This window comes from Portunus trituberculatus, chromosome 35 (assembly GCF_017591435.1).
Source record: "Portunus trituberculatus isolate SZX2019 chromosome 35, ASM1759143v1, whole genome shotgun sequence".
Classification (NCBI taxonomy): Eukaryota; Metazoa; Arthropoda; class Malacostraca; order Decapoda; family Portunidae; genus Portunus; species Portunus trituberculatus.
This window is the reverse complement of record NC_059289.1, coordinates 20,068,975-20,082,195: the sequence shown is the minus strand read 5'-3', so window position 1 is coordinate 20,082,195 and position 13,221 is coordinate 20,068,975. Positions and strand designations below refer to the sequence as shown.

The following is a 13,221-nucleotide window of genomic DNA, read 5'->3' as shown; positions in this document are numbered from 1 at the left end:
ACCACCTTGTCCAAGCGCATTACAGCTCACCTGCAAGACGGCGCCATCAAGAAACACCACGTCACCAACCACGCAGATATTAACTTCACCCGGAAGATAGTAGAAGAGAATACAGTCACCCTTCATAAAGAACCAAACAAAGCTCGCCTTCAAATGACAGAAGCAGTGTACATACACACCAAGACTCCCAGCATCAACATCCAGCTCATTCCCGAGTCTTCCCTCCCATCGTCAAGGAGGCAGAATGACGCGCGCTGATTGGCTGCTCCCACACAACAGCCACCCACACACGCGCCAAGCAGATATATACCGGCACACCCAGCTACCCGCTTCATTCCTTTCCTGAAGATGGTCTATGGAGGCTGAAAGGTACCTCGAAAAAACAAAAAAAACAACAAACACCCCAGCTGATTAAGAAAAAGAATGGACATAGGAAATCTATTATGATTCCTTGACGAGAACACTCGCTCACTAGCAAAAAGTATTGAAAAGACTTCCTATAAAATCAACAATGCAGTTACCGCTGTAGACTTTAACAAAACCTGCATACAGAATGGCCTACTACCAAAATATATATATATATATATATATATATATATATATATATATATATATACACTTAACCCTCGGCTATCGCGCCCCCAATTGGGACCGAAATAGCAGCGCCATAGCTGAAAAGGCGATAGCCGAATTGATCTTGGCGGGAAGGCGATTTTGGCCAATGAGCGCTCAGATATTCCATGACGTCATGGCGGGGCGCGCGATAGCAGGCATCTGAGGTCGCGATAATGAAATTTTAGCAGCTTTTCATGGGTGCGCGATAGCAATAAAACGCGATAGCGAAGTCGCGATAGCGAGGTTGACTGTATATATATATATATATATATATATATATATATATATATATATATATATATATATATATATATATTCTGTTAGCTTTTACAAGCCTTGCCCCCAAGAAAGGATTGTTTTGTAATGCATAAAGTGAAATCTTACATGAAATACCAAAAAATAAAGTAGAGATGATGAGAGCGGCCACAGACAGCGGAGACTCCGGTGACTTGGCCGCTTCTTCTTCTTCTTGTGACCTTTTAAGCTTGGCGTGTTGTCTTTCACCACGATATTAAATTTGTTTTCACTCCTCTATTGCCTGCTATAATAGATATCATATCTTAATATTCATATATGCTCATGCCATGAGGATAACTTGGACTCTGTGGCAGTGAGTGATTGTGAATTACTAATGAAATACTGCGGTCTCTGTCTTCCAGATCACTATCAGAAACACTACTGGAGCCTTCACTTTCTTCTGTCTCAATAGAAAAATCACTGTCTTCATTTTCATCACTGTCCTCAATGTCACTACCGAGTAACACTGACACTTGGAGTACTGTTTCCTCCCTTCGGGTCACAGGGGCTGCCAGATGTTGCCTTGAAATGGGAAAATATGACCTATTTTGTGGGAACATATGTCTCAAGGCTTGAAGAGGCAAGCGAGAAAAGTTGCCAGATACTTCCACTTGCCACAGGACCAACAGTGAGGGGGAGAGATTCAAACATTTAGCGCGAAAAAACCATGATTCCTGGGACGATCCCTGCCTCTCCGCATGCGACTGTACAATCGTCCTGAAATTATCACCATACATTAAGGGTTAATAAATTTGTCAAGTTTAGGCACTTCAGATTTCATCTGTACCTCTAATAACACAAGTTTACATTTAAGTTTCGCCACGAACTCTACTGGATCTTCGTCATATGAGTACTTTAGATAATTTAGCGAGTCATAGATATGTTCTTCACTTTGGTGTGTGAGTTGTGGTTAAACATTCCTTAAATTCGGTCCATGACATACATTCTTTACTCTAGATGTTCTGAATTTAAAAGGCCAAAGGTACATCAACACGCATCTGATTTAATTTTTGTCTCTCCAAGGCATCCAATGAACAACTTTCAATCTGAGAAAGAAACATGGTGAATTGTCCCGCATATTCCACTCTTCCTAATTTTTTTATGTAAGAACTGCCAAGGGCAAAAAAAAAAAAAAAAAAAAAATAATAATAAATGAATAAAAAAAGGCCCACTGGAATTGCTGTCTCCATAAAAGATTTGAAAGAATTAATCAAAAGCCTGAGACAAATGTCTTGACACCTCTCTCATAAAAGAAGTTAAGTTGTAGGAAGAAGGAAATACAGAAGCAGGCTGGGAATTCCAGAGTTTAGTAGTGAAAGCTTGAATGACTGAGAATACTGGTTAACTCTTGTATTAGAGGGTTGGACAGAATAGGAATGAGAGGAATAAGAAAGCCTTGTGCAGTGAGGCCACAGGAGGAGGGGAGGCATGCAGTTAGTAAGACCAATAGAGCAGTTATCACAAAAATAGTGATAAAAGATAGAAAGGGACGCAACATTTTGGTGGTGAGAAAGAGGCTGAAGACAGTCAGCCAGAGGAGGGGAGTTGATGATACGAAAAGCCTTTGATTCCACCCTGTCTAATAAAGCTGTATGAGTGGAACCACCCCAACATGTGAAGAGTACTCTATACAAGGACGGATAAGGGCCTTGTACAGAGTTAGCAGTTGGAGGGACGAGAAAAACTAGCAGAGACGCCGCAGAACACCTAACTTCATAGAAGCTGTTTTAGCAGGATATGAGATGTGAAGTTTCCAGTTAAGATTATGAGTAAAGGACAGACTGAGGATGTTTAGTGTGGAAGAGGGAAACAGTTGAGTTTCAGTGAAGAAGAGGGGATATTTGTCTAGAAGGTTGTGTTGAGTTGATAGATGGAGGAATTGAGTTTTTCTCTGCCCCAATCAGAAACCTTAGAGAAATCAGAAGTCAAGGGTTCTGTGATGTCCCTGTGTGATATGTTGACTTCCTGAAGGGTTGGTCATCTCTGAAAGAACATGGAAAGATGTAGGGTGGTATCATCAGCATAGGAGTGGATAGGGCAAGAAGTTTGGTTAAAAAGGTCATTATTAAATAATAGAAAGAGATAGGACAGAACCTTGAGGAGCACCACTGTTAATAGATTCAAGAGAAGAACAGTGGCCATCTACCACAGCAGTAATAGAACGATTGGAAAGGAAACTTGAGATAAAGTTGCAGAGAGAAGGATAGAAACCGTTGGAGGGTAGTTTTGAAATCAAAGCTTTGTGCCAGACTCTATCAAAAGCTTTTGACATGTCTAACATGACAGCAAAAGTTTCACCAAAATGTCTAAAAGAGGATGACCAGGACTCAATAAGGAAAACCAGATCATCAGTAGAGCGGCCTTGATGGAAGCCATACTGGCGATCAGATAGAAGATTGTGAAGTGACAGATGTTTAAGAATCTTCCTATTGAGGATAGATTAAAAAACTTTGGACAAGCAAGAGATTAAAGCTATAGGACCATAGTTAGAGGTATTAGAACGGTCATCCTTTCTAAGTACAGGCTTAATGTAGGCAATTTTTCAGGAAGAAGGAAAGGTAGAAGTCAATAGACAAAGTTGAAAGAGTTTGGCCAGGCAAGGTGCAAGCACAGAAGCACAATTTTTAGAACAATAGGTCCATAAGCCTTCTGAGGGTTCAGTCCAGAGAGGGCATGGAAAATATCATTATGAAGAATTTTGATTGAAGACATGAAATAATCAGAGAGAGGAGGAGAGGGAGGGACAAGCCCAGAATCATCCAAGGTGGAGTTTTTAGCAAAGGTTTGAGAGAAGTGTTCAGCTTTAGAAACAGATGAGATGGCAGTGGTGCCAAGTCTCTCAACAGCTGATTTGTCTACCTTGTTGAGCATTTCGAAGAGTAAGTCCTCAAGACAACGCCTTAAAACATCAACATCTCGTTCTGACAACTCCATTTTTCCTTCTTTGGAACGATCTACTTCTGGATTTCCCGGTTTCACTGCACCCCTAGCTGCTTCTTCACCCACAATCCCTCCTATTGCTCCCTTCTGAAAAATCCACAAATCATCTACTAATAAATCCATTTCAGAAGTTACAACCAAAATGTACCATCAAGGACTAAGTTAGAATAAATTTTAAAAAATAGATAAATAATCAAAAGAATTTATATTCCCCATTTTTTGACATTTTGCAATTTTGAATTTTGATAGTCTTACTCGCTTGAGTACAACCAGTGGAAAAGTCGCCTGCCGACCTGAGGGTCACAACTCACTTGACCTGGGGTCCAGTGCTTGCAGTGGGAGACCCTGAGCAGCCCCTCCACCATGCCAATGGCAACTTTGTACATAAACAAAAATCACTTATATTTAAAGAAATAAAAAAAATCCAAAAAAACACTATGCACCACTAGAAACACTATAGATAATCTAACACTCACTATCCTGTAAGAAAACAAAATATTAACTGTTGGGGGAGGACCAAACTAGTTAACCCTAACTAACCCACAAGGTAGTGGCCATCTACTGCGCTGCACTCTCTGAATTACATGGGGTGATGCCTGTTGGCATCTAAACTGCTACCACCAGTGTACTGTTTGCATGTACAGAATGCTTACCATCTCTGCCCTCCCTGGGACAAGTGAAACCCAAAGGATAAACATAAAGTAAATTTTAATGGTATAAAAAGTAACAAAAATATAATTTCTCTTAGGTGCTGCTATGAACACTCCATTCACCTACCCTTCCTACCACTAACCTAACTAACCTGATTCATGGCCTATGTGGGGACTAGGGACAATGAAAACTCAACTGGCGATCTGGCCATGGAATGTCCTTCTCTCCTCCGTCGCTTCCTCTCTCTCTCTCTCTCTCTCTCTCTCTCTCTCTCTCTCTCTCTCTCTCTCTCTCTCTCTCTCTCTCTCTCTCTCTCTCTCTCTCTCTCTCTCTCTCTCTCTTTCTCTCTCTAGTCTACCTGCATCAGCAAGGACAGATAGGGGTTGATATCTGATCTAAAGGTTCCATGTGGTGTATATGGGGCCACAAGGAGTACTTGGGGTGGTCTTACCTCGGTGCGTGTCCAAAATGAGTCTGATTTCTGAGCTATTCTGAGCTATTCTGAGTATTTATAACCTCCGTAACATCATTGATCTGCATACATGTAATCCCTATTTTTGTCAATTGTTCCCCACAACTAACATTTCCTACTCTAAAAATAACAATACATTTAATTATTGTATGAGGGTGAAGAGTATAAGTATTTCGTAATGGATCCTTAAAAAAAGGGATCTCAGTGTATTCTTACCTGCCACAACCAGTACAAAAGGAAGGGAGAGTTCCATTGTAATGAAAGAGAGCTAACATAATCCCAATATTCAATGGAGGAAAGTCAACTGAGGCATTAAATTACAGACTAGTGTCATTTACAAGTGTTGTGGAAAAGACATGTGAAATTGTTATCAAAGGAAATCGGGTTAAATATCTGGAAGATAAAGAAGTTATATTAAACAGACAATTTGGGTTCAGGACAGGAAGATCATATGTATCAAAAGTTTCTACTTAAAAGTAGTAGAAGGACTGGAGAGCAGAGATGAATGGGTGGACACTGTGTACCTAGACATAAAAAAGGCTTTTGATAAAGTCCCACATGACAGACTACTTTGGAATTTGAGGACATTGGAGGACTGAGAGGAAAAATATTAGATTGGGTAAGGGATAACTTGAAGGATAGAGAGATGAGAATTGTGATCAGAGATACACACACACACACACACACACACACACACACACACACACACACACACACACACACACACACACACACACACACACACACGCCTGAGTCTGCCGAGGCTGGCCACAAGACACCAGGAAGCCTTGGAAAAATTTGGGAAGGACTGCTGCGTCATCCACGTCTCCGCCACCTGCTACCCCCCGACGTGCCTCCCCCTGCTCGCGCCACCCGACACCAGAATCGCGTGGCGCCCTTAAGAGCACCGCGCACTGATCGGTATCGACTTAGCGCGGTGCCCACTATTGTGCGAGCCTTAAATAAATAAGTAAATTAATAAGTGAATTCTAGGTTAAGTTATATCCATAGTTAGGTTAAGCATTTCAGTTCATTGTCTTAGTGTCCCCCCCTCCCTGTACATTTTCAGTGTAATTTTTTACATTGCCAAAGTAATAAACCGTATATTATTATTATTATTATTATTATTATTATTATTATTATTATTATTATTATTATTATTATTACACACACACACACACACACACTGTTTCCAAATCTTGCATTCATGTCACCAACTATGAAATACCCTTTATGCATGTACTTAGATTTGATTTTCACCTAGATAGAGGCAAAAAAATCATGGGAGTAATACGGGGAGTCACTTGGAGGGATGTAACAAAAACCAATTAGTACACCTTCTACATTACGAAATTGCATCTAGATTTGATCCCCCGTACTTGTGTCTACATCAAATACTAAAGCAGATAACCAGTTCTTAACACACACAACTGTTCCGTCTCGCTCTGCAAAACCAACTACCTTGCTCTTATAAGTTACATAACCTGGGAATGACACTGGCATGCCTGTTTTAACTTCATTAATACTAACTATGTCATAATTATGTAACAACTGGTGCACGTCTTCCTTCTCTAACTTAGTGCGCAACCCACCTATGTTCCATGACATTACTTTTATTTTCCTTGTATGCTGTGGTGATACTAAAAGAAAAAAAAAAAAAAAAAAAAATAACGTGGAGTGCCACAGGGGTGAGTGTTAGTCCTCATTATAATGTCCCCTCGCTATTTCGCAGTTCGCCTTTCGCTGCCTCACTGTTTCATGGGTTTTATACATGCTTGTAGAAACATTCTGTGGATTTTTTCCTATATCATGGGGTCCGTGGCGTCACTTACAAATACTATATGTACATTAATTTTGTAAGTTAGTGTGTAATAACGACGTCAATGTACGTTACTATGTACGTAAAATACTGTACATGTATTGTTCGTATACATATACAGTGTTCCCCACAACTTCGTTTTTCGTGATAGAAATGAAAAAATACAGCCATATCGGCAGCCACATTGCAGAAAAACACATTTTATGTTGATGCGTGAGAGAGGATAACTTTTTTTTGTTTAAGTAGTGATTCGTTAAGCCCTTACAATGCCGCCAAAACGCTGTGTCTCCTGCGAAAGCTTCCTCTTGTGAGCCCAAGAGGAAGAGGAAGATGATGACCATCAGTGAAATGTGAAACTTCTGGATATGATAAAAGAGGGCAAAAGAGGGTGAGTGTTACGTATTGTATGAGAGGGGGAGGTAGAGAAAGAACAAGAGAGAGAGTAAATGTATAATTACTGTATAGATTTTATAATTAAATAGATTTAAGTAAAATACTGTATAAATACCGTTTACATATTTTTAAACATTCTGGTACCCACATACGCATACACAAAAATTCCTATGGGGGGGCAAATCCTACTTCATGGTTTTTCACCTTTCGCGGGGTGTTTTGGTATTCATTAACCGCAATAAACGAGGGATCACTGTATGTTCCAGGTACAGGCAACCCCCACTTAATGAAGGGGTTATGTTTCTAAAAAACCCTTTGTTAAGCGTAATTTCGTTAAGCGAACCGATTATAACAAGTTTAACCCCTGACTTGAACTTCCATTGAGAGTAAACAAAGCGAGAGTGTATCATAGTACAGTGAAAGGTTTAATGGAAGTCAAAATTATGAAATTAAACATTTAGGCAGTTTAATTTAAGTCATTATAATGTACACTAATGTATGTATGTACGTAACTTTATAATGTTGATGATCTTAAATTTATGAAGGGAGGGAGAGTGAAACAGGAAAGACACTAACCGGTAACCTGTGGAATGTAAACAAAGGGCGCATCATTGTATCACATACAAAACCTATGTACCACATTTCCACAAGGCTTTCCATTTTATCCATTGTAGAGTCACGAGTTCAGGTGGTTCTTTTAGCTTGCAAGGAAGATACGGTCTCACTAGCCTTCTTAATCCTTTCAGGGCGCAAATAGGTTTTTGGGTCATGTCTGTGAGATGCAAATTTGGCTGAAAAATTGAGGTTTGCAAAATTGAAAAGAATCAATATTCTCATGCATAATAATGCATCTACTGTAAAATATTTAGGTCTTTACTCACTCTGGAAAGTGGCACAATAATGATAGGAAGTTGGCTTTCTGGTGGTATGTTGTGCGCTGTTGAGTATTGCTATCATAGCGGGTGGTTATTTTCCATCGCAACTTGTGCAGGTGTTTTCACAAAATTACACAGAATTTTCTGCCTGATTTGAACTGCAGTTGCTCAGAACTGCTCCAGAATGTGCTAGGGTAATTGTTTTTCACACCTGTGCGTACATTATCCCCACACAAATAATATAGAATATGTTTTCAGAGTGTTTTCTTGATGTACATACTATCATGAGCGAGGTTACGCATGCCCATATATGGTAATATACAAAATACGCAATATACTACCAATAAATGAATAATATCTGGCATATCTGCTCTCTAACAACAAGATTTGATCATTACTCTTGTTATTTCTGTAAATAAATGCACAAATAGCCACGAACGACGTCGTAAAATAATAATAATTGTGAAAAAGGGGCATCTGATACTCTACTGCCATTGTGACTATATTTTTCTTACCATGCAACTGATGGCATAATCCCATGAGTCGAGGGAGGATGGGAGAATCTCATCTGGCAACTAGCAGCAGCCAGGAGGTGCGCGGTTTAATTCTGTGACTTGTCAAATATGGGACCACGATTGTGGACAGGAGGCATTTCCCTCAAAGCCACGATTGTGGTCTGGAGCACTGAAAGGGTTAATAGAGTCTGCTGACTTGAAAAAAGTAGAGACAGTAGATGGAGTCAAGATGGTGGCGAGCAATGCTATTAGTTTTCTCGTCTCTCGTGTCTGCGAATAATATCCAGCTTCACTTTGAGAGTAAGAGACTTCCTGGTATTCTTAGCAATGCTAGGCGACATTGCAGGGCATTTTGGTGGTAAGTTGGGCGAGGGAAGACGAGCTGCTGCCGACGCTGTTATTGTTTTGAACAGGGGGTGTGAGTGTGCACTTGTTGTCCACAAGAGGCGCTGGTGTATTCAAAAGCCTGTCGGCTTGCGTGATATGGCGGGGCTTTCAAACTTGGAAAAAATTACCTGGATAAAACTTCATTAAAGCAAGTTTGGTGTTCATTAAATGAGCAAATGGTAGTAAAATGAAACCTTCGTTGTAGCAAAATTTTGTTGTGTGAACCTTCGTTAAGAGGGGTTGCTTGTATATGTAAACGACATACAGTATGGAGTAACCAGTTATATTAATTTGTTTGGTGGTACTTAAGACTCAACAAGACTGTTTACTGCTGCAGGAAAATATAGAAAAAAATTATGAGTGGAGTAAAAAGTGGAAGTTAGAATTCATTGCCAAGAAATCCACACAATAGAATTAGGAAAGAGTAAGAGAAGACCAGTATGGAACTATTTGAATGGGGAGGAACAAATAATGAAGACTAAAGAGGGAAAAGATCTGGGAGTGGTTGTACAGGAAACTCTGGGTCCCAAAAAACACATAAGTAAAATATTTGGAACAACTTATAAGATGTTGACTAATATTAGGGTGGTATTTCAATACATGGATAAAGATATGATGAAAAAAATTATAACGAGCATGATATGTCCAAAGTTGGAATATGCAGCAGTGGTGTGGTCGCTGAGCTTGAGAAAGGATCTAAGAAGATAAAAACGGATCCAGTGGATAGCTACAAAGATGGTTCTGGAACTAAAGGACCCAACATATGAAGGAAGTCTTTAGGAAATGGGACTGCTAACCTTACAGGATAGAAGAAAATATAAAAGAGTTAATGGCATTGAAAAGATAGACAAGCAAGACGTGGTGCTGGTGACAGAAGAAGCTGGAAGGACAAGAGGACATGCAAAGAAGATTAGGAAGAGGCAATATGTGAAGGATATGGCGGAAAAGTGGAATGCATTAAATGAAGAAGTTGTTGCAGCAAATAATGTGCATAGCTTTAAAGAAAATAAGATAAGTGGCGATGTGGAGACAGGACGCTATGAGACCCGCTTGAACCCTGTACAATACAACTAGGTGAATACACATGCACACACTCACAAACAAGAGAGAGATAGATAGATAGATAGAGAGAGAGAGAGAGAGAGAGAGAGAGAGAGAGAGAGAGAGAGAGAGAGAGAGAGAGAGAGATGGACAGACACATGCGAGCGCAGAGAGAGAGAAAGAGAGTGGAAGAGCAGATATCAGTACTTAGGCCACAAACCCAACTCAATGTGACCTCATTTGGAAAACTATATTCCAATTTTTGTATATTATTTTATTTTATTTTCCTAATATAGATAAAAACATCAACCACAAATCAGCATTTGATAAACTGCCAATAAAGCAATTTAAGGTTATTGGGGAGAAGAGAAACATGGTGTGAGTTAAGAAGGCCTTAATGATTCTCTCTCTGGATAGAGAGAGAGAGAGAGAGAGAGAGAGAGAGAGAGAGAGAGAGAGAGAGAGAATTAACACCTTCAGAGTTCTGTCAAAATGCTCCACTTGGTTTGCCAGCAATCCATTTATTTTGATCAGGCTTGTAGTCGCTGGCTTATTCCGTGATAGTACAATTTCTGCAACTAAGAAATAAATGGACAATACCAAAGAGAAATCTCAGTGTAATTCATGCAGTTGATATAAAGGATGAGAATGTAGCAGAAATCAGTGGAAACTAGGCAAAATAATAGAAACTCATCTTGACAATGATGGGCTTGTGAGAAAAGTTAAGGTGCTGGTGTCAGACAGTAATATTGACAACCAGGGAAAACCTTCATTGGCCAATAGGATGATCGTAGAGAACCCAGTTCATAGTTTAGCATTGTTGCTGGCAGGGGTGTGGAATCGTATTTTCAAAAGTCCGACTCCGACTCCGACTCCGACTCCAGTAAATTTAAATGCTGCGACTCTGACTCCGACTCCAGGAAATTTGAAGGTTGTGACTCCGACTGCGACTCCGTTTTTTTTTATTTTAATTTTTTTTTTTACAGTACAATGATATAGTCTATTTTTTTTTACATGAGGGATGGTGGCCAAGGGAAAAGATTAAGCAAAAAGCCCGCTAGTTGCCACACCCAAAAAAGACGAAAGTTAAGAAAATCAATACTTACATATTTTCGACTCAATCCATAATAAAAGTGTACTTGACGATTATGTAATTATCATAAATTAATAAAAATTATCTTTATATGTAGTGCTTGATTGGACACATCCTCCACAAGTCAATTTCTCCCAATTTGTAGGAATCTCCATGAAGTGGAATCTTTACTCGAAAATTTATCACGTAAAGGAGTCGGAGTCGCTCATATTTTTACCGACTCCGACTCCGACTCCAATTACGACTCCGACTCTGACTTCGACTCCGTCCAAAAGTAGTCGACTCCTTGACTCCGACTCCGACTCCGACTCTACACTCCTGGTTGCTGGAGTGTGATATGTAATGTTGGCTGGAGTGCCAAGTAGCCATTGTAACAAAAACTTACTGTGTGCCAATATTAATTCTAAAGTAAGTGTTATTGTTAAAGCTAAGGTAAATTGTTACATAATTTAGGGGAGCCATGTTGCTGTATGTATGGTTTACATGTATCACAATATTATTCTGCTATAATCAGAAGAAAAATGTTTAATATTTTTCTATGTGCATGAAAACACATGTAAAGCACTTAAGCCTTAGTATTTAATGCTTCATAAGGCGTCATATCGATGTGTGCTTGTTTGTAAGTGCGATTCCTGACATATAACCTCCAGGCATCACTCATGCCTCAGTTTGGCTGCCTCAGCCACCTCACTCACACCCAAGACACCATGATGGCAAGATGCAGAACAGTGAATAAGGTAAACATCTTATTTTGTAGTTTATACCAAATGTCATAGTGCCAAGTTGATTGTACGTATTTGTATCATATAACTTGTGTAATATTCTAAAAGTGTTTTATACCAGTGAATAATGTTATTATTTTAGAAGTTGAGTGAGAACTTTGTTCACAGTTCTTAGGGTCAAGCTTTCATCAATAAACTTGTCAGAGGGAAATACTGCTTTTCTTCCATCCTATGATGATGGCTGTAATCAGTAAAAACAGACCACCTTTTGAGTCATTAGAGAACCTGGACGCAGCTACAATAACCATTTGGTTGCAATGTGAGCAATATTATTTATTTATGTATCTATTTACTTACTTATTTTTTACCTGGAACAAATGAATTAATTTCCCATTGATTTTAATTGGAAATTAATATGTGGCATGTGCCTAGATTGGATTATAGCTTGAGTCATGGAACAGAGGAAAGACATGTCATATTTGATGGCTTATAATATCCGCATTAAGAAAAAAAAAAAGAAAAGAAAAAGAAAAAAAAAATGGTCTCAAAATGAGCCTGTCATATAAAGCCAAGGTTGAGCTTTGAGGCAGTGATTAGTGTTGAGTCTATGGCAACTGTGGGTTCTTAAATCAAACCTCAAACATTTTTGCACTTGTTAGACAAAGTGATGATTGCTTATAGACAACAAAAAACATTTTCTTGTTTTTATTTACTTATTTATTTTTTTTACAAGGTGACAATGTGTAACAAGTTGCACTTATTGATATTTCACATACAATGACACCAGTCAGCAAGAAATAACCTACGTGATGATGCTTACATTGCATGTACCTAAACAGATTTGTTTTTGGTTACACATCTGGTGATATTCATAAGATTCACTACATTCCTTAGTATGATGCCATTATGCCTTGAAGTATTTCCATTTTCACACATCCTTATATATCCTTATATATGTGCTGAAATATTACAACTAGAATTTTGTGTAGAATGATAACTAATTATTAAATGTAATATTCTCTCTCTCTCTCTCTCTCTCTCTCTCTCTCTCTCTCTCTCTCTCTCTCTCTCTCTCTCTCTCTCTCTCTCTCTTATAAAGGCCAAGAATTCTCCAACCATTTTTGACCGCATTCTGGATGGTTCCATCAAAGCTGACATTGTGTATGAAGATCCTGAGTGCTTGGCATTCCGTGACGTTGATCCACAAGCACCAAAGCACTTGCTCATAATTCCTCGGAGAAGGATTGCCATGCTTGAGGATGCCCAGAATACTGACCAAATGGTAAATAGATGCATTATACTCATTCCTAGAAGTAGAAATTGATAATGACTAATCATTATTTATTACTTATTATATTTTTACTTTGATTATATTTTTGTTTAATGCATGTACTGTTATTA

The 13,221-nt window shown here is 39.0% G+C and overlaps 1 protein-coding gene across 1 annotated transcript in view; it reads left to right on the top strand.

Annotated features, from left to right (window-relative positions):
- Window positions 1-12,855, top strand: part of LOC123513297 — a 42,122-nt gene extending 29,267 nt beyond the window's left edge. The window contains exon 3 of the mRNA XM_045270382.1: window positions 11,749-12,855. Coding sequence (XP_045126317.1) covers window positions 11,749-11,874 — 126 coding nt within the window. The 3' untranslated portion in view covers window positions 11,875-12,855. The remainder of the gene's footprint in view (window positions 1-11,748) is intronic.
- The last annotated feature ends 366 nt before the right edge of the window (window positions 12,856-13,221 follow it).